Source organism: Melospiza georgiana, chromosome 15 (assembly GCF_028018845.1).
Source record: "Melospiza georgiana isolate bMelGeo1 chromosome 15, bMelGeo1.pri, whole genome shotgun sequence".
Taxonomy (NCBI): domain Eukaryota; kingdom Metazoa; phylum Chordata; class Aves; order Passeriformes; family Passerellidae; genus Melospiza; species Melospiza georgiana.
Window position 1 is genome coordinate 9,585,287 of NC_080444.1, and position 21,721 is coordinate 9,607,007.

A 21,721-nucleotide genomic window follows, 5' to 3' on the forward strand; every position below is an offset into this window, starting at 1 on the left:
TAACACACTTTGGAGAGAATTTGGGAACCCAAATCAACTGAAATGCAGGAAACTAGACATTAAGTAAGACCACTGAGACCAGTATTTAGGTCAGTTTGTTTAATCCTCAGAGCCTCAGCTGCTAACCCAATTAGAGTTAATACAATATATAAACAACCTTTGCTATGTTGGGACCTCTGAATTTCACTGGTACTCTCCTCCTGATGCAGCTGCTTGGAGACATTTTTAACTATGTCCATATAAACCTGATTTGACTTGGTCAGACCCAGTCTTGGCACACCCTTCCACAAACATAATTAACAGCCTATATATTACAGTCAGCTCAGTTTGGGAAAGATCAGGGTCCTTTAAGCCTCTGTGGGTTACAAACACCACAGTAACCTTTTAGCACACTGCCAGTGTCGGAAATTAAAAAAATATTAAGAGAGGCATTAATTAAACATGAGAAGGAATATGTGAGATATCATAGTCCCTTCAGCAGCGTGGGTCTGTGTATCCAAACAAGTGCAGGAATCCCACTGTAGAGTGTTTTCTAAAACAAAGGGTAGAAATACACCCTGCTTTTGACAGGCCTGACAGGTCCAGCCTGGGTCAACATCATCTCCTTAACCCAATTTCAGCGCCCAGCTCCAACGAGGACAACACAACCCTGAGGGACCCCTCACACCTCAGAGCTCTTGGCTTGGGTGGATGAGATGCTCCCCTGTGCCTGAACCACACAGGGCTGTGATGGGGTCAGTGCCACCCCCTGCTCTGGCCACCAGCACCACACAATCCCTGAAGCACAGACTCATTAAAGCTGGAAAAGCCCTACAAGATCATCGAGTCCAACCCTACAAGATCATCGAGTCCAACCCTACAAGATCATCGAGTCCAACCCTACAAGATCATCAGGTCCAACCCTACAAGATCATCGAGTCCAACCCTACAAGATCATCAAGCCCAGCTCTCAACCCAGCAGTGCCAAGCTCAGCACTAAACCACGTCCCCAAGAGCCACATCCACTTGTCTTTAATTCCCTCCAGGGATGGGGATTCCACCACTGCCCTGGGCAGCCTGTGGCAGTGCTTAACCACCCTTTAGTGAAAAATTTTTACTAATATTCAGTCTAACCTTCACCTGGTAACAGCACAATATTGTTATAGAAAACACTGTTTTGAACACACATGCCCTAGGGACTTCTGGGCAAAGGCAAGCAGGAATGGTTCCAAACATTCAGGGCACCCAAAAGCTTTTCTGAACAATCTGAACTGGATCCTGCTGACATGTGAGTACCCTCCTCCCTCAATGCCAGCTCAGGTGCCTCCTGAGGACACCTCCTTTGATGCTCTGGGATACAGGAGCATTGCATCCTTTCATGCAGGCAAATACACCCAATTGTGGCTGGAAGCTGCTCAGGGCAGTGCAGGGCAGGATGGCAGCATGCTCCTGCTTCCACCTCAGCACCCAGACCTGGCAGCCAGCTCAGAGCAGTGCAGAACACTGGGAGTGGGACTGGGAGTGGGACTGCCCTTTGCAGGACAACCAGCCACTGGGAGGGTCCAGCCACATCATTACCCTGCCCTGAGGCCTCCAGGCACCCATAGGCCTTCCCAGACCCTTACCCCAAGCAAAAATCACCATTTTCTTTTGCTAGGTCAGCACCAGCAGTGAGGAGACAAGCCCTGTCTCTTTGGGTAACACCAGGGCATCCATGGAACAGTGCCAAAATCCTGGCCCATCACCCTCCTCCCTGATAAGGAGGGAGATGGAGGAGCCTGCACAGCAATGGGACCAGCCCTTGGTACAATTCCTCCCTCTGCCTGGTGCAGATCCCAACCCTGTGGTTTCCTGCATTAAGTCTTCCCCAAATCCATCCCTTCTGGCCTTTCAGCTCGCACCAGAACAGAAGCTTAGTTTTAATTTTAAGCCAAATAAGCACGATTGTATCTATTTCCCTGAAGATAAGGCACATTGCAGGCTGGATTTGCAATCTCACTACTTCATTTATTTAGTCCTTCTTGGAAAACAGATAAGCTCACCCATCCGACGGCAGCACGCGCGCCCGCACTTTATCACAGCGACGCCTCTGTCTTTTCATGAAGAACTGGATATGCTCAAATTATTAACTATCAAAGCAGAACACTTTAGAAATGATAGAACAGCACAGAAATTGTAAAGGAAAGCAGATCAGTTGTCTGGAAATCTCCCAACAGCTAATACGCTCAAATTGTAATCTAAATGTCTTTTTGTTTTGAATTGTCTGGGATTAGGGTTGGGAAAAGACTCAATTATTCTACTCAAACTCTTCTGAATTATTTATGAAAACCAAATAAAGGATAAATTGGGCACTGATGAACCGAGGACCTGGCGATGAAGAGAAAGTTGGGTACCAGAAAACAAGCAATTTTCCCTCAATAGGAGTGTTTACTGTTTCTCCCCGGCCGTGGGAGCTGACAGATTGTCTGCTGCCCTGCACCCGCTCCCCCCTCCACCACCACAGCCCTGGCCAGGCTCTGTCCTCCCCTTTCAGCCCTGAATGGGATCTCAGTTATTGCCTATCGATCTGCCAGCAATGGGAAAGGCCAAACCAAGATGTTCCTTTATTACCTCTGCTTGCTCAGGAACCTCATGGAGGTTTAGTGATGCTCAGGATGCATCACACCAGTGCCCAGGGCCAGCCTCTCCCCCTGTTACTGTCAGCTTTAAACACAGTTAAAAAGAATGTGAAATTTCAAAATCCCAAGATATTTTTTCCTTCATATTTCCAAAAGAAATGGACATGGAGTCCACACCAGGTCGGTGTGGTTGTGCAGCCTCAGACTCCAGGCAAAGAAAGGAACATGGGAAAAACTTTAATCTCCCTTGTATCCCACAGGCCAGGCAAATCTGGAGTACCCCTAGGACCTCCCCATCGTTGCTGCCCACCTGTATGTGGTGTTGGACTGACACACCACCAGTAGGGCCAGTCCTGGCAGTCCAGTAACATGAGAAGTCATTGAGTGTTCCCCAACAATACATCAGTACTTTTGTAATTTCTGTAATTTTCTATTTTAAAGCAAAAAGCTGTGTTCCTTTTGTATCTCAAAAAAAAAAAAAAACCAAAAAAAAAACCCCAAAAAACCAACCAAACCCTGAGCTAATCCATTGTGACATCCTCTGATGTTCACATCCCAACGTGTCACTGGGATCCAGCCTGGCACTGGAGGGATGCTCCTGCAGGTATGGCAGAAACCTGCAAGGCAAGGGTTGGATTTGGCTCCTCCTTGAGCCCCTGGCACCTGTTACAAAGGCTGCTCCACCTTGGTGAGGATCTGCTGCTTCTCCCACTGGACACAGCCCTGCAGCCTCTCCCTGTGACACCTGTGAGGCATCTCTGGGAGCTCTCCATGGACCAGCATCAATTTGTCCAACAACCAGACAACCTCAGAGAAAAACACGTACCCCTGGGAGATGCCAAGGCACACAGTGCCTCACCACAACAGGAAGGATGATGGACATGCCATGAGGCATCAGAAATGCTGCTCCCCATCCCTCCCTTAGCTGAGGACTCCCAAGCTGTGCTGCTTTCCAGCATTCTCCTCCTTCTCTGCCTCTGCCCCATCACCACCCAGCCCCTCTGGGAGTCTCTCCACCACCTTTCCATGCAACTCTCACATCAATTTCTAGGCTCTGTGATTCACTCACAAACCCCTCTTAATGAAGTGGCCAGCAAACTCCCTGCCATTGAGTTCCCACTCCATGTGCTCTGTCAAGGACTTGGCTTTCCCAGTGACTGCACTGTGGCTCTGAGCTTGCCAAATCTCCCCTCTGCCCCAAACAGACCCAAAACCACCAAACTCTGATCCTGCAGTAATGACTTCCCTCTTGTACCAAACCAGCTCCTGGGTGAGAGCCAGAGCCGGATCTGTTTTGGGCTTTCCATCGAAATGAGAAGAAACACTCGTCTAGCCCTGGCTTTAATTAGCTCGAAAGCAGCAGCCAGCCTGGGACTGCTGTGCCGGATCTGGCACGGCCCTGGCACGGCCCTGGCATCCCCGGCACGGCCCCGGCACTCCTGGTACAGCCCCTGGCACGGCCCCGGCATCCCCAGCACGGCCCAGGCATCTCTGGCACAGCCCTGGCACCCCCAGCATGGCCCCGGCACCCCCGGCATGGCCCCGGCAACCCAAGCACGGCCCCAGCATCCCTGGCATGGCCCCGGCACGGCCCTGGCACCCCTGGCCAGGCCCCAGCATCCCTGGCACAGCCCCGGCATCCCCAGCATGGTCCGGCATCCTTGGCATGACCCCAGCAACCCAAGCACAGCCCCAGCATCCCCAGCATGGCTCCGGCACCCCCAGCACGGCCCAGGCATCCCTGGCATGGCCCCGGCACAGCCCTGGCACAGCCCCGGCATCCCCAGCATGGCCCTGACATCCCCAGCATGGCCCTGGCACGGCCCTGGCACGGCCCTGGCACAGCCCCGGCATCCCCAGCACGGCCCAGCATCCCTGGCACAGGCGCTCAGCTCCCGGCGCCTGCTGCAAGCCAGCCCAGGAGAAACCAGCCCCAGAGGGAGCAGAGAGCTCAGCCCAACACAGATGGGCTCCAGCAGGCTGGGTCCCTGCACACCAGGCTTCCTGAGCTGGCAGCAGTTCTGTTACACATCTTCCCCTGCATCTGCACCCGGCTCACTCTGGAGCTTTCAGACCTCGCTCCTGGGGCACAGGAATAAATAAGCTCAGTGCCTCCTCCTTCAAATGCCAGGAGGGGATGCCATTTTTTTAATACACAATAACATCTCTGTCCCTAAAAAGTTTTAGTGAAAAGAACTCTTTCCAAAGCAGTGGTACACAATGTAAGAGAAGAGAAGCCCAAAATGAAGTGTGTGCAGAAAACACAGAGCTCACTAGGGTGAGGGTGGGCCGGAGAGGTGAGAAGGGATGGTCACAGCCTGCATCCGAGATCTCACCTTTGAATTCACTCCCTCCATCACCCAGCAGAGCTGTAATCCTCCCTGATGCCCTCACACCCACAGCAGCCACGTGTGTCTCACAGTGATGACCCTCCACAGCAAGCAGGGGTGGTGGGTGGGTGCTGTGAGCACTGCTCCAAGCAGGGGCAGCAGCAGGTCACTGCAGGCAGCTGTGGGGCTGTTCCTGACACTGACATATCAAGTTTTCTTCAGGCTTTGGCCCAACACTCTTTTTCCCCTCCCTGACTGCAGTCCTGGCAGTCCTGCATAGCCCCAGCCACAACCACCTTCCTCCATCCACACTGGGACCAGGGAAGTCTCCAGCTGCCTCATGCACAGGACTCCCTCCTCACTGCAGCCAGCTCTCTTAGCCCTTCACTCTCTCAAGCATAAAATTGTTTGTTATAGCTCATGAGTCACAAGGATTTTTAGAGAAAGAGAAAACAACGGGAACAATGGGAGCCCTGAGAATAGGTTTTGGTTGTACAAACTGTCTTGATATCAGCTCGAGATGGCACCTCTGTGGGTGCAGCCCTGGCTGCCCCACCCCACTGCCCTCTGGATCTCCCAGTCCTGCATCCCTGCTGCTCTATCCCATTTTCCCAGCCCTTTCCAATATGAACAGAGAGTTGATAGTCGGTAGCAAGGTTTTGAAATGTGGCAGTGCCAGGAGTGTGTTTGCAAGGAGATACCATCTGCCTGTGGGGGAAGAAATCCTGAACTCCCATGTCCAATTGGGGAGCCAGCCTCCTATCTCTTCATCTAGTCTTGTTTCCTCTTGAAATGCTGGATGTTAAAGATTCAATGAACAACAGAACTCAAAATAGGAACAAGAAGCATTTTTGTCCAGCCCTTCTCAGCATTCAGAAGACAATGGTTTTAATCTGTTATCCCCATGCTGGCAAGGGAAAACTGACAAAGCCAAACTGCAGTCAAACCTTTCAACAGAGAGGGACTTTCTCCCCATCCAGCCCCATAAAAGCATGTCCAGTCTTGCTTGGCCACATCCATTAAAGCCCTTCTCCAAGCACAGAAGAGCACAGGAACTAAATTCACATTGCACTGGGTCATTATATACCTAATGCAGGAGGAAAAAATCATGATCCAATGCAGTAAGAATTACATTTTAGAAGGGAAAGGAGTTAAATCCTTGTAAAGAGATATAAAAAGGTGCCTTTCAAAACACAGAAGTAATATCTAAACAAGGCAAGCAGAAAATAAAGTAAATTGTATACATTTGTGGTTTCCCCTTCATCCTGAGCCCTGCCTGCAGCTGCAGTCCCCTCTCCTCCTGAAGGTCTGGAGCGAGGGAGAAGGGCAGCGGGGATGTCCGGTGGGATGAGCAGCACCTGCACAGCACAGCCCAGACTGCTCAGGGCTCTTCAGCTGAGAAAGGACGGCTGCAGGGGCTGGCAGGCAGGTGTTCTGCACAAAATAGCAGGCTTTTGTGCCTCCCAAATATATTCCAGCAGTGCAGGTGAGCGCTGTGGATCTCAAACAGCTCTGGAGGTAATGACTAACACAGCAGCTAAGGCAGTGACTCAGAGGCAGCATCCGAGGGAGTCCCTGGGCTGCTGATGGCTGGGAGCTGGCAGAGAGAACCACAGACTATCATTACACACTTGCCTTGTTCTTAGATTCTCTCCTTAGACACTGACAACTGTTCCCTGTCAGGAACAGGAGAGAGCCTTGAGGACTGCAGTCAAACCAGGGATGTGAGGCTCGTGCTCACATCCCCAGCAGCTCTACAGCCGGGGGCAGGATTGCACTGATGTGCCACCAACAGAAGCAGAAATCCGTGCTTCAGGCATGTGCTACTCCCTGCTGCAGATCCAGATCCACGGCAGGGATTACCTGAGCGAGCATCCCCTCCTTGCAGCTGCCAGGGTGGGGAGTATGACCAGCAGCTCCTTGCAGGGACCCGGGGAGATGGGTACCAGCCAGCACGCCCCATTTGCAGACAAGTTAAGAGACAAACGAGCACTAATGAGATTAATTAAAATCACCAGATTGGTACTGCTATCAGTGCAGATGCAAGAAGCTGTTGGCAGCTGCCCACGTTCATCCCTGCCTCCAGGCAGAGCAGTGCAGCAGAGCCATGCCCAGGGCACCATCAGCACCAGCTTTGAGCCTTGAAGGCTCTGCTGCCCAGGCAAGGGGCAGGGAAGGACAGCTGTCACCTCTGCGAGGGACAGAGCCAAGGAAACAGCGGCTGGTGCCTGGGACAGTCAGGAAAGAGCCCGGGCAGAGCCCCGTGACAGGCACAGATAAATATAATCACCCTCCCTGGCAATGGCCCCTTTGCGGATGTTTACAAACAGCTCAGTACTTTTCCATGTTAAGAAGCTTGTTTTTCCAGATGCCTTGTATCCGATGGTTTTTAATGTGTATAGTTAATCCCTTCTCACAGAGTCTTTCATAATAAACATCACCCCCTGACCTGACTAATAACTATGTAACACTAATGCTTTCCATTTTTTTATCTCCTGCCCGGGCTGTCAGGAGGAATGCCTGCTCCCAGAGAAAGGGGACATGACTTGGAGAAGGGCAGGACAGGTTGGTGGCCATTTGCCATCTGCCCAGCCCATCCTTCAGCATGGCCATCCCTCAGAACACGCCTGCACCCACTGCAGCTCTTGATAAAGCTACAATGTGTAAAGCTGGAGTTCGAGCTGTGGTTTGAAAAGATGCGTCCAGACCCAAAATGGCCGGGGGTTCAATACCTGCTAATGCATTCATCCTGCTCTCCCTGTTATTCTCCTGTGGTTTCCATCTGTCAGTGATGATGAGATCAACATCCATCCTCAGCAGGATGGACAAAAGAAAAGGTGATTCACTCTTTCATGTGAAGTAGTTTGATAGCAGTGTAGTTTGTGTTTTACAGCTCCCAGCACTTGCTCCAACAGGACATGATGCAGGTCACAGTCTGTGCCTGAAATCCCCCAGTGCTCCTGGGAGGATGTGCCAAACCCCACAGTGCCTGGACCAGACACATTCATGGGTGCTCACAGGAAGAGCAGAAGTTGGGTCACTCATGGAAAAGTTTAGAAGATGCTGCTGGAGAGGAAATTCATACAGGAGTGATCTCCAAACCATCTCCCTGCACAGCTGCAAGTCTTGGGGCGACACTCTATCCACCTCCAACAATGTCCTGAGCCCTGAGTTTCACTGGTGCTGATTTCCAGTAGACCCAGACAGTAGCAAGCAGGGAGCACAGCTGAGATCTGCACTGCTCCATCTGCCTGTGTGCCCACCATGCTTTAGTAGAAGATGGTTTGTCAGCTTGAGCATCCTGGCCAAACTCCAGCCTGAGTAATCACACATGGCCTCCCCAAATTCCCCTAGACTCTCAGTTCACATAAGCCACAGAGATTCAGTTTCTGTCCCAACTGCTGCTAAGCTGGGACCTGTTCAGATTTTGCTCCACTTTATCTGTTCCACAGCTACATTTCACTGAGAACCCTCCTGGGGGATAATGGAGCAGTAAGCAGAGGGAGGAGCCCTCTGCAGGCATCTGATGTCTCCCCAGGTGCCATGGATTAATATCTAGTTTTCACTCTAGCTGTTGTAGAGCAGCAGCTTGGATCCAGCTCTTACCACACTTCATCCAATCCAGAAGCATTTTCACTTGGAATCTTGGACTTATATTCAGTAGCAGCCAGGTAAAATCCTACATGGATGATTAAACTAACTCATATTAATAACAGAAATGTGTCTGCACCAGTGAGGCAGAAAGATGGCCCAACTCTTGGAGAAGGATTTTACTGGGCAGCAGCAGGGTGGCACCTGTGACACTGCTGTGACATGAGTCACATCTTCTCACATCTGACATCAGGCATCTCTGTGGCAGAGACTCCTGACAGCACCTAGAGGGCTCACCCAAGCCTTTATGGACACATCAGGCACAGGGATGGGCAGTTATTTCAGAGAGGGGTAAAAATGCCACAGGAGGAGGAAATGCCCCAAATGCTTCACTTTCCAAAGGAGGATTCAGCTCACAGAAATCTCCCCCACACCACATTGAGAGACACATCTACAACCAAAACTCAACATTACCAGTGCTAATATTCAATTTTCCAAGAGCCTTGTTAGCAGTCAGTGACACCTGCACCCCTGGTTCTTGCTCTCTGGAGTATTTCCAACTAACTCAGCTGGCAGTAACAGCTTTCCAGTCCCTCTCTTTACCCAATGCACAAATAACTTCAACTCTTTTAGTCTGTGTCCTTTGCCAACACAGATATTTCAATGTAAACCTTTGAGAGCAGTAAGAACCAAGTGCAGCTGTAATTCAGGCAGTGACCACAGGAAAACCTCAAAATCTCTACTCAGCTTGATGCAAAAGGAGGATGTTGCAGAGGTTTGTGCTCACCAGGCCACAGCGTCAGGAGAGGTGAAATGGGGAGTTCACATGAGCCATGCCAGCTTCATCTGCTGCTAAACTTAGCACTGTTTGACTCCAGACCCCAGTGCAGAGGGAAGGGAATGTGAGAACAATGTCCCTCTGGCTTTGCTCACTGAAATGAAGATGACCACTGCCAAACACTGCGGTTGCTACAACAGCAGCTCATGCCTGGTATAGTTTCCATGGCTAGTGGAAATGTATCCGAGGCACAGAAGGAAAAACAGGACACAGCACCACCCCTCCCAACAGTCCTGGGGACAAACAGCTCCTCCCACCCAGGCCCAGGCCCTGCACTAGAGCCAGCAGGTGAAGCTGCGCAGTGTCCCCAGAGTGGCAGCACTGCCCACCCCTGCCAGGGGAACCCTGCAGCAAGGTCAGACTGATGGCCTCAGCTTGATGTCCTCGAGCCCTGTGACAGGGGAAACCAACACAGCACAACCTGCAACTCAGCTGTGCTCTCACTTCACAGCTCTCCACGCCTCCCACTTGCTCATGGGAGGAGTCTCCACATCACCCTCCCCTGCCATCAGAGCTGTGACCTGTGCCATCAATAAAAGGGCACCCAGAGGGGCACCCAAACCAGGGAATCTTGGTGTGCAGACACCCCAGTACTGTAGGACTCCCAGCCCCACCCAACTTAACTTGTCTTTACTTGCCTCAATAGGGATGGAGGGGCACAAGGACCCACAGCCTTCAGCAGAGACGCTCACTGTGTGTCCCCATCAGCTCCCCCCCAGGAGAGCTGGGCTGACCCAGCTGTTGGGAGTTGAGGCTCTGCTTTCTTGGGGATATCCTGTCCTGGCACCCACTGCCCACAGAAGCCATGGCCACACTGGCTGTCACAGCTGGCAAGTGCAGTCCCATGGGAACACTCTCCTTTGGGGAAAGCCTTAAAGCCCACCTACCTCAGAGGGCTTCTTCTCCTTCTGCCGCGACCAGGGGGATTTGGTATTCGGAATTTTGGAGCATCTGGAGGTGGATGTGGTGTGACCTGCAACAAGGCAACAGAGACAGGTTATTTGGGAACGAGTCAAAGCCTTTCCTTACCTCACCAGCCCCCTGCTCCAGCCCCAGCCAACACTCTGGGTCAGCACTAAGATGGAATAACACCTTGACATGACATTTTTTTTTTGGTGCAGTATCATCACCACTCCAAAAAGAAGGGTAGCTAAAGCCTGAAACGTGCTGGAACCATACACTACTGATCTTTATTTCCAATCCATTTGTGTCATTATCGCTTAAATGTAAGGCTGTATTTGTTAATAATAAATAACAAACTGATTACTGGAATTTCTGTATAATAATGATGACAGTTCAGTCTTCTGTACAGGAGGACCCCTCCATATTACAGTATATAAAAATGTTTCTGTGAGGTTGCAACAAAATAACTACCAATAGGCCTATTTAACACGGATTTTTTTTTATTCTTGGAGGGCTAAACAGGAGGAAACAGCACTGTGCACATAAGCAACATCCAAACAGGCTGGAGCCAGGAGCTGAGCTGACTCAGGGGTCAGGCTGTGGTACCACTGCAGTGGGAAACTGTTCTTCCTCCAGCTCAGGCAGCTGAGCCCAGGTAAATTTCACATGCCTACTTTTCCTGACAGGGGAAGAGGCACCAGCCCAACCTGTATTCTTTACTTGCACTGCACTTGTACTTCAGAAAATGAAGGCCAAATGTGGGGGCATCACCTGTTCCCAAAACACAGCTTGTTTTTTCAAGTTGCAGGCCAGCTGTTATTAAAGAGGGTTCCATACAAATGAAATTCTTTATAACACTTCCAAGCACAACAGGACTGTGTGGACAAAGCCCAGAGCAGACACCCCTATGCTGCAGCCCCACGGACACACTGCTTTACTCAGCAAGCTGCTCCAAGGAGTGCAGCAGCAGCAGCTCCACAGCTTTCATGGCGAGATCAGCCACTGATTCCCACCTTGCCCCCTCTTCTCAAGCTACAATGAGATGCTACAGCTATACAGGCTTGGATAACACACCACAACTACCCTTTGCTGGCAGAGGCATGAGAAAGAAGGTCACCACTCTGTTTACAACCATCCTGCAGGAGAGCATTTGTCAAAAGCTTAGATATCACCTGGAGCATAAATATCCAAGCCCCATAGAGATAAGGCCATGTTGTTTAATACCATGATTAAGGATGCCTTACCCCTGAAAGGCAGGGAAGGCAGCGAGCACAGCTCGGCTCCATAAGCCTTTGAGCATCTGGGGATTAGGAGACGGGAAGTTTGGAGCATGGCTTCCAAAACAAACTCCTTTCTGAGATAGAGATGTTTCATTTTACGAGAAGCAAGGGTGTTGACAGAGCCTGAAACACGTTCTGTAGGCACAGCTCAGCCCCAGGCCCCCTGGGCTCCAGCAGGACGGGGGTCCCTGCTGGCAGCAGAACAGCAGGTTCCCGTCGGCAGTTGTGGTGCTAACTCCACTCACACTGACAATTTTTTTGGCTGAAGCTGTGGGAACAGCAGCCAAACCCAGCAAGATCAGCCTTTCCATAACCCCCTGTAATCTCTCCATCATCCTGTTAGGAAAAAGCCCAGAAGTTTAGTGTCTTTACTAAAGTGCCTTTCGTTCTCGGATATCCAGCAGCCAGATCCTGTAAAGTGTGGAGAGCAAATTCCCAGCACGGCCCAGATGAAATTACTGTGACATTTGTAAGAAACCAAGAGCCACTAGTAAGAAACTCCAGAGTCCAGACAAGGGATTAGGCTGGTGCCTTGAGGGTACTGAACACCGAGGCAGTGCGCTATGTGTGCAGCAGGCAAAACCCTGGAATAGGTGGGAGAGGAGAGTGCTCTATTTATAGACAAAATTCAGCACATTTGCACATGTTTATTGTTGAACACATGCTTCTGGGCCTTCCTGAATGAGGATGAAGTGAGGTAGATGTTGAAAAGCAAGCGTGGGCTTGCAGGTTTTGCTGGCTTGAGCCTTATCCCTTTTCCCACATCACTCTCCAGTTTTCAAGGAGGGAACAATGCAAACTGCTCCAATTTTACTCTGACTCCAGGAAAAACTTCCCTTTCCCCTGGTACAACCCGAATCAAGAGCAAACTAGTCTCAGGCTGCAGCTCACAGGAAAGGACAACTCATCTACAAAGGGTGTTTGCTGCTTGGTTAGCAGATCTGCAATCAGCAGCTCTCCTCGCCCAGACTCCTCACACGAGGGAGACACTCTCATCAGTTAAGAGGAGCCACAGCCAAGTGTTTAAATAAATTGATATCAGCTTGTTGCTGCATTTCTGACAAACCCAGCCCTGCACACTATTCACTGTGCAGAGACTTCCCAGTAAATGCAGTTTCCTCCACTCTTTGTACAGTAATTATTCAAGCATTTTGACTGCTGGAGGTGAGTCTTGTTCAAAGCTTTGAATGAAAGGTCTTACTGTCAGTGGTGTCCGAGTTATCACTGCTGATGGAGTACTTGCGTCGTTTTTCTTCCATCTGGAACAAAAGAAATTGAACGTTACACTTCATGTCCAGAAAACTCATCTCAACACCAAAGCACTGCTATATGAGTATCTGCACCCCCTCCTACCCCAGCACCAGTCAGTCCTTACCCTCAGGACACACAACTACCCAGAGGCTGAAAAAAATGCAAGAAAACAATTCTCATGGATTTTTAAAAAAAACTTTAATTGTCTTTCTACCAGCTTTTCCCGCTCCCAGTAGTTATGGTGGGTGCATGTGGATCACTCAGCTTTGCATAGAAATGTGTCTGTGCAGGATTTGCATCCAAATGTCTCTTCCTCTGCAAGAGCTCCAACGGGACTGGAGGATGTCCTCAAGGGACCATGGTGCTGTTGGATGGGGGAAGAGATGTCCTGGGAACCACCTGTCCCAGCTGCAGAGTGTGAAGACAGGAGAATGGAAACTGCACACTCTCGGTATGTCTGCAGGGGGAAGTACGAGCATCCCAGAGCTGAAGAGAACCCCTGGGTACCACAAGCCTGGGGTTTTACCCTCTGACTCATCTTCCCATTCAGCCACCAGCTATTTCTTTTAAGAGCTCGGGAGTATCTGTCACACAGGAAGCACCTCCCTCCCATCACTGCCCTCCTGGAGCTCCCAGGGGTGGGCAAGTGCCTCCTGCTCAGCTGCCCTGACTTCTCCATCCTCCCAGAGCTAAAATCACAGCAGCAGCTACCACTGCACTGATGAGGAGAGCGGCTTCAAGCTCAGCTGATTTGCTTTGAGACTCTGAACAAGCCACAGGAGTGCCTGAAATCAGCAGGTTGTCCTGAACTCACCCCTTGGGAACCAAGCACTCGGAACTCAAAGTAGGTGCTTCAGGAAAAAAAAAAAAAAGGAAGAAAGGTATTTTAACTTTTGAAAATCCAAATTTTACCATTGTAACTGGTGGGTGATCAATACAGGGCTCCCAATACAGGGCTTGGGCAGCTCTGGATGGAAAGGGCTACCTGTGGACCAGACAACTATCCAACAGGATAGAAGCCAAAATACATGCACAGAAATCAGTCTTAACCTCATTGAAAACTTCCCAGTAGTTTCTGAGATATTTTTGAAGAATCTGAATGTGTTCATATGTCACACCCACTATTGCTTCCACAAATGGTAACTGGGAATGATAATGAAACACTGGGTTTGTGTGGTTTGGTTGCAACAGGTACAAGCAACACACAGAGTGGGACAGCAAGCTAGAGCATGACATTTGCCCCCAAACATCAGGAAATGTTCCACATAAACATATAAAAACCTTGTAATAGGTGTATTTTACAATATATGTGGTATCACAGCATTATAAGGGAAAATACTACAAAATATCCTGAACATTTTAACTATCAGTGTTGTGGTAAGGCATTGCCCTGTCAAAATGTGACTTAAAACACTCCCTAAGAATATGGCAATATCAATACTTTTCCCCTGGTGATTCAAGGGGAAACAGATGTTATTAAACCAGCCTTGTTCCAAACAGCCATTAGATTTTGCTTGGGGGAAATGAAATTGAAGATAGCTCCAACTGCAGTTTACTTACTTTTAGTGAAAATCCTACCTCAACCTTTGAAACTGGTTCCTACTGGTCTGAAGTGACAAACACAGATTTGGAGCACAAAGACAGGGCAATGCTTTTATTGATTCTGGAGTTCCTAATCACAGAGATTAAATAAGCCAAAGCCAAGAGGAGGGGGAAAAAACCACCTGAGGAGAAGCAAAGGAATGCCACTGATAGCCAGTGAGATTTCCCAGGTTTCCCATCTTTGCTTTTACAGCAAGGCAGCATCACTGACATCACTCTCCTTCCAAGCAGGGAAAAAGGGTTGCAATCAATGCTCAGGTAGCAAGAGGCTGGCACTGGTTTGGGCTGGTATGTGTGAGGAGATGCACTGATCATCCCTCTCACTGGACTTGTCCCTGCATTCTGCTTCTGCCCTAGAGCTGCCTGCAGAATTAACACACTCACTAGGTAACAAGATGAATTGATATTCACATACAGAAGTGGTTCACATTGCAGGTAAAAATAGCATCTGTACTTCAGTAAATCATTTTGCCACTGTTTGGCAGGATGCAAGACAGCATCCTCCAAACCAAACTGCATTAAATTTGTGAATGAAATTCTGGCTTGAGCGAAGTACAGACATCTCTGAACAGCAGCACTGAAAGGCTGGGCAGGGGATGGCACACAAAGTACTGTGTGCCTGAAAGGAACAAAAGTTTTGGCCAAAACCAGGCTATTTCAGAAAATGGTTACAACATTCCAGGCTGTGCTAAGATGCTGTTTCTGAGGGACTCATCTCGAGCAGCCAAACAGTAGTAAACCACATGGCACTAAAGAGAGGAATTTACTGTAGAGGGGTAATTGGGCCATTTCCCCATCTGTATCCCAGAGTTATAAAGTCTGACGGTGGCTGAGCTCCCACCACCCTTTTGGCATCGAGGCTGGGGGTGGGGAGGGCTCACTGCCCACATCCCTCCCAGGGCTGGAGCTCCGGCTCCCAAAAGCTCTCAGAAGCAATTCAGCTGGTGAACTACTGAGCAACTTAAGTCCCAGCAAAATACCATCTCTGCTCCAAAATTAATCTTTTGTTTACATTAGAAGTTAATTTCACCTTTAACTGACCCATTCCCCACATGGCATCATTAATAAAGTCATAAACAAATACCAAAAAAATTTGTAATACTTTGAAAAGGTCACTGTTAGGTCAAACTTGGCCCAAAATCTAGTTTTTACAGAGCCAGAAACCAAGTGAAAGGTTTCTATGTAGGCTTGCTTAAAAAATTCAAACAGAAACAGATGTGGGTTTCTTTTATAAACAAATGAACATCCCCCTGAAGTGTCTGCAACTCAAATCCACAGGCATAGCCCTGGCTAATGCCTGGAAACCAAAAACTGAACTGCTTGCAAACCAACACATGTTTAGCATTGCCTTTGTTCAAAGCTGAGAAAGGCAGATAAATGCTAGACCAAGGAAGATGATGGCCCTCCATCAGCCTAAACAAATGTAAATCACTATGTCCTTGGACAAATTAGCACCAGGATTGGTGTTAAAATGGAGATGATGGCCTCAGGCTGGCTGGTCCTGCCTCACAGCAGGGGAAGGCTGGAGAGGAGCTCTTGGGAATGTAATTTTGCCCAGCCCATGCAACCTGGGAGAGGTGAAGGCAACTACTGCTGGCACACAGAGATGCCTGTGCCCAGATCCTGAGCTGAGCCGGGCACACTGCCAGGGACAGGCACCCGCTCCCATCCACACTGAACCGAAATGCCTCATCCAGCCTCCAGCTAGCACAGAAATCTTCCTCTGCAGACCCCTCCAGCAGCCCTGTGCTCTGGAGAGCCCCCTGATGTTCCCCAGCTCCCTGCAAACTCTTCTGCACATCAACTCCACGTGCGATCTGGAGATTTCTTAGCGGCATCCCAGCACCCTGTGCAGAGGCTGCTTCCACTGCTTCCAAGAACGAACCATTCTGAATTGTGGCAAGCAAACAGAGAAATTCATACATGCCTGTGCCCTCCACTTCCACAGGGAACAGGCACAGAAACCTGCATAAGTTGCAGCAAAAAAAAAAAAAAAAAAAAGGAAAGGGTTTGGTCATCACCTCCTCCCAGCTCCCGCAGGTTGAGCGAGGGATGCGCCGCGCTCGGTCCCGATGCGCCGTCACCTCTGACGCTGAGAGCAACACCGGCTCAATGATGTGCTCTGTTTGTGAGCTGCAATGAGACTGCAGAAAAACCACTTCCCTGTTTGTTCTTCCAGCCCAGAAATAGGAACACAAACAGAACATAGTGCCCCCAGCGGCACGCACACGGCTCCGGCCACCGACCCCGCTCGGGGACCCCGTCCCGGAGCCACCTGTGCCCGCGGCTGGCACCGAGCCTGGGGCTGCTCCCGAGCATCCCCCCAGCGCTCCCCCTCTGCCCTAATGTGCTTTTTATCCTCTGTCTAGGAACTCCAGCCAGTTGTTAGAAAGTGCAATAAAAAGGGTGGAGGGCTGGAACATCCCAGCCGGTACGCCGTGGGAGGGTTGTCCTCGTCCCATTGCCTTTTCCCATGAGCAAATTCCGGAGCCAAGCGCTGCTACGGGAGGCTCCGAGAGAGCAGCAGCATCCCCCAAACTGGCACAGCCCCAATTTCATAGTAACAGGACAAACTTTTGGACCTAAGGATGCACGGCAGCGGGGCCAACAAGACCCGCAGCAAGCCGTGGTGCTCAGCCCCTCCATCTGGGAGGAGTAGCCTTTCCTGACCTCCCTGGTAACCCTGCGAAGTGCAGATGCTGAGGAGCAGGATCCTGGTACCTACAACAACCATTTTCTGGGCAGCAGAGCCTGCCCCTGCCTGCTGGGGCTCGTCTGTCCCTCGCCTCCTCCACAGGCTGCTGCCAGCCCCAGCTTTCCAGCAAAAGCTCAGGTGCCCAGGTGAGGAGCAAGCCATCCCTCCTCTCCTCCATACCAGCGCTGCTGTCTTGGCTCCCCAGGGCAAAATCTAATCTCATTTCAATTTAAAACAAAACAAGCGCTCGTTTACTTCCTGTGCTTTGCCTTTCTCCACACCTACAAGGGGCTTTTTTTCCTTTACTACTCACGTTTATAACTTTGCTTGCCTCTTCTGACTCGTTACCTTATAATTATCTATTTTTTCTTTAGCAAGCCCAGACAGAGCACAGGTGATCAGAAAGGTTACTGAGGGCACTGAGGCCACCCTGCCTTCCTGGGGAAGGTGCAGGCAGTGACACAGGGCATGAGAAGGGACACCAGCAAAGCTCCATGCCCACAGCCAGCTGCCCCATCCTGCAGGTCTCTTGAGCATCAAGAACTCAGAGGAAATCAACAGGAGCTACAGACACTCCAACCTTTGTGAATCATGAAAACCCACAGAAAGGTAAAGACCAGAGCTGGTCTGAAGGACCACTCACCCCCCAACTTTCAGAACTTGGGTGTCAAACCCTATCAGCAGCCATCAATACTTTAAAGGAATTGCATCTTCTTGCCTACAGACCCCCTACCGTGTACCCTCCATCCTCTGCTCCAAGCCTACATTTTTGAACATCAGCCTCAATTTTCTTAAGAAAAACAAATTTAACCTTCGATTTAACCTTTCTGCAAGCTATTTTTACTCCTATCTCAAGCTTATTTTAACCCCAGTAGCCAATAAGTGCTTAAAGGTCAAACACCATTCCTAAAAGCTGGGCTCCGTACCCCTGGGGAGAAGGCTGAGATCAGATAATTGGTTTTTTTTCCCCCCAAGCAAAACCTCCTCATAGAACTGTCCAAGCGGTCGGAGGGTCCTGGCTTCAGCCCTTCAAAACAATTTTCACTGTGAGGGCTGAGAAAGGCACTGAGAATTCTCCCTGCGAATGCCATGCCATCCTTCTCTTCCCACTCAAAAAGCGCTCAAAACGTATAGGTATGGAGAGACAGAGAGAGAAATTTATTTCCCCCTAATTGCGATCGAGGTTGACAATCCAGCAGCCTCCCGCCTTTCCAGCGCTTCCCAACTTCCAGCTCGCCGCTCCCACCCCGGGCGCGGGGCAGCCGGGGGGGCGCTCCCAGCCCCGCATCCCGGCTGGGAGCGGCTCGGCAGGTGGGGAAGGGGCAGGAGCACGGCGGGGGCACGGAGGATGCAGCAGGGAGCCCGGCGAGGGGGCAGGTGGCCGGGGAGAGAAGGAGGGGCGGCCCGGGGGGACAACGGCGCGGGGGGACGCGGGATGGTTCCGAGCGCGGGTGATGCCATGGGGGGAGAGCGGCGGAGCGTCCGCGCCCGGCAGCCCCGGGACCCCGCGGCGCGGCGCGGTGCGGCGGGGGAAGGCGGCGGGGAAAGCCCCGCGGTGGGGAGGGAAGGGGGGAGGAAGGGGAGGGCAGGCGGGAGCCGGCAGCCGCCACGCCCCCGGGCACCGCCATCCCGGCCCCGCGCAGCGCTCCGCGCCCGCGGCCCCTGCGCTCCGAGCGCGCCGCCCGCCCCGCGCTGCGCCCGCCGAGCCCCCGCCGCCCGCCCCGGCCCCGCGGGGCGTCCCCCGCTCCCCCGGCGGGCAGGGCAGGGCGCGGGGCCGCTGCCGCAGTCATTAATTCGGGGAATAAAGGGGCGAAGCGGCGAACCGAGCCTTGAAAAGTTCTTGTTTACGTCCCCGCCGCCTCCCTCCCTCCCGCACTTCCAAAGGAGAGTGCCCACCGTGCGCCATCCGCCCCGGGAATGCTGCACATCCCCCGCCCGGCAGCCGGGGGAGGGAGGGGAAAAAAATAAATAATAAAAAAAAAAAAAGACATATATACAGCAAAAGCAGGGGGAGCTGCAAAATAACCATCCGCTGCAAAGCCAGCCCGCTCCCGCCGCCACCCCGCCGAGCCTTTACCTTGGCCAGGAGTGTCCGCCCGGAGTTGCGCCGGTCTCTGGGGTGACAGGCGGGAGGAGGCGGGGGCGGGGGATGCTCCCGCAGTCCCCGGCCGGGAGAGCCCCCTCGGCGGCTCAATCCGGTGTCATTGCCAGGGCCGCGCCGCCCGGGCCCTCCTTAGGAGCGCCCGCCCGGTAACTCCATGGATGCGGTCCCGCTCCCAGCCGAGATGGCCGCTCCGCCGCGGCCGGGGCGAGCCCTGCCCGCCTGTTTCTCTTTCTTTTTCACCCCGCACTTCCTCCGGCGCTCCGCGCCCCGCCGCCGCCCGGGCTCCGGCTCCGGCAGGGAGGCGGGGAAGCGACTTTCGGAGCGGGGACGGATAATGGTGGCGGTGCTTCCACCCCCCCACCCACCCCCCCCCCGCCTCGGCCGCCCCAAATCTTCAATTTCTTCGCCTTTTCCCCTCCCCGGGCGCCGCGGCAGGGCCAGGTGCGGGCAGCGCGGGTCCCATCGCGGGCCGCGCCGCCGCCGCCGCCGCCCGCCCCGCGTCACCCCCCCGCCGGCCGCCGGGGCCCCATGGCGCTGCCCGGAGCCCCAGCGCCGCTCGCCCGCAGCCCCGGCGCCCCGCAGCCCGGCCCTGCACACGCACTCACACTCACACCCGCACACACTCACGCTCTCCGCCCCCCCCACCCCCCGCGCCCGCCCGCTCCCCCTCTGCGCGCTGTGCACACGCGTACACGGGGCGGCTTCGCCAACCTTTGAAAAAATAAATAAATAAATAAAAAATAAGCTTATACTTTAAAAAAAAAAAAAAAAAAAAAAAGGGTTTTGGCGCCATATTAATGACGTACTTAAAATTTGCCATTTCTCCTGCGTCAAAAAGACGGCTCTTGCCCATCGCGGGGCGGGCGGGGGCCGCGGCGCGGAGCTGCCGCCTCCCTCCCGCACCCGCGCAGCGAAGTTCCGCGGCCGCGGGGCGTGGGAACCGCGGGGGGGGGGGGGGGGACGCGGAGGCTCCGCGCCGGCACCGCGGCCGCTCCGGAGGGGCGAGGAGCGGCGGGGCTGGGGATGCGCCGCAGCACAGGAGCCCCCCCGGGCCGTGCTGCGTGTGCGTGTGCGTGTGCCCCCCAGAAAACTTGGCAGAGTTTCCGCGCAGAGGTGCGGAGCGGCGCGGCGGCTCCGCGCGGGGTGACCCTGCCGTGCGCGCCCCACGCGAGCGCTCCGGGCTCTGGGTGGCTCAGGGCTGCCTGTTGCCAGCTGTTTTGCACAGGATTAAAAACAACGACAGCAGTGCTTTCGGGATAGAAACGGCTTCTTAAATTAAAATAATAGTAATAATAATTGGATGTAGAGCATATATCTGCCCCAACTCCCCGGGGCCCTACAGAAGTTGGCTTGTACTGTTTTAAACCAATGCTGTAGAAGATTAAAATTCAAGTTAAAGAGCCTCTTTCAGTGACAATCTGCCATCATCTCTTTCGATTCATTAAGCCGGTCAGCCCTAAAACTGTGATTTACCAATTATAAACCATTAGGAACCAGAGCTACAATAGCCAGATGCTCCCCAACTTACATCCCTGTTGTGGCTTGTTATAAATTACCAAACTTGAATGAATTAGGCTGTAACTTTCTGCCTTGGCAGTCTGTGTTGGGTGTTTTCCAAAGGTTCCAAGTCCTTTGGCGCTTCCAAGGATGAAAGCAGAGTAGGGGAAGAGCATCACTTTGGTCATTCTTGAGCTTGCTGTGGATCTTAGGACTAACACTGGAAATAAGGTCTTGAAATTTGGCACGGAGCAGCCTTTTATGGTCTTTTAGATAAATCCACCCAAATTAGTTGTGTTACTGGGTTTTGAAGAGCAGTTCACCACACAGCAATAAACATGCTCAGTTCTGGCAGCTGAAATCTCTCAAAATGCTGCTCTTGGGGCACCTGCTGCTTCAGGTGCTCGGAGCTCTCTCAGCAGCCCCCCAGGGAGCAGGAAACACCAGCTACTGACTAAAAAGCATTTCCTTGGATTACAGGAGCAGTGGCATTCATGAGCACAGCCCCTGACAGGACTTCACCTGCAGATCCCACCTCACCTACAGCACAGTCTGCCTTAAGAGATGTTGTGAAGGTCACTGTGTTACCTGGCTGGGACATGAGAGGTGTCCAAAGTGAGGCATTCCATACCAATTTCTGGAGATTTTCTTGTGCACACACACTCTAATGCAGTTCTTAGTTACACTGTCACAATCTGATTTCTCTGTGACACCTGTGCAGCACGGATCTGCTCTGTAAGCCAAAAAGGAAACAAATTGTGGCCATGTTGTCATCTTACCTGCATCACCAAAGACTGCCCAAGGAGTCTTTGATGATGATGCAAGGGCTGCAGGACACAGGCAGACTGTGACAAAAGGATAAAACTCTCCCAAAGATTCATTCCATGCCCTTGCCACAGGCTGTGTAACACTCCAAGTCATTAACCCAAACTTTTGGCTGCTGATGGCTGTGTTGCCCACACTGTGGTGTGTGGCTGGAAGCCTTTAGCCTGAATTGCTGACATCCATCTTTGTGCAGCTGGAAGCAGTGGGT

The 21,721-nt window shown here is 52.0% G+C and overlaps 1 protein-coding gene across 3 annotated transcripts in view; it reads right to left on the minus strand.

Moving 5' to 3' along the window:
- JADE2 (jade family PHD finger 2) overlaps positions 1-19,538 on the minus strand; it is a 74,515-nt gene extending 54,977 nt beyond the window's left edge. For 2 of the 3 annotated variants that reach the window (XM_058035120.1, XM_058035118.1), the window contains exons 1-3: positions 19,165-19,538; positions 12,741-12,798; positions 10,244-10,329 (exon numbers count right to left, since the gene is read on the minus strand). In XM_058035120.1, the coding sequence (XP_057891103.1) occupies positions 10,244-10,329; positions 12,741-12,798 (144 nt within the window). In that variant the 5' untranslated portion in view covers positions 19,165-19,538. Of the gene's footprint in view, positions 1-10,243; positions 10,330-12,740; positions 12,799-16,413; positions 16,537-19,164 lie in introns of all 3 variants that reach the window. The other variant, XM_058035119.1, reaches the window with a different exon arrangement.
- Between the last annotated feature and the right edge of the window lie 2,183 nt (positions 19,539-21,721).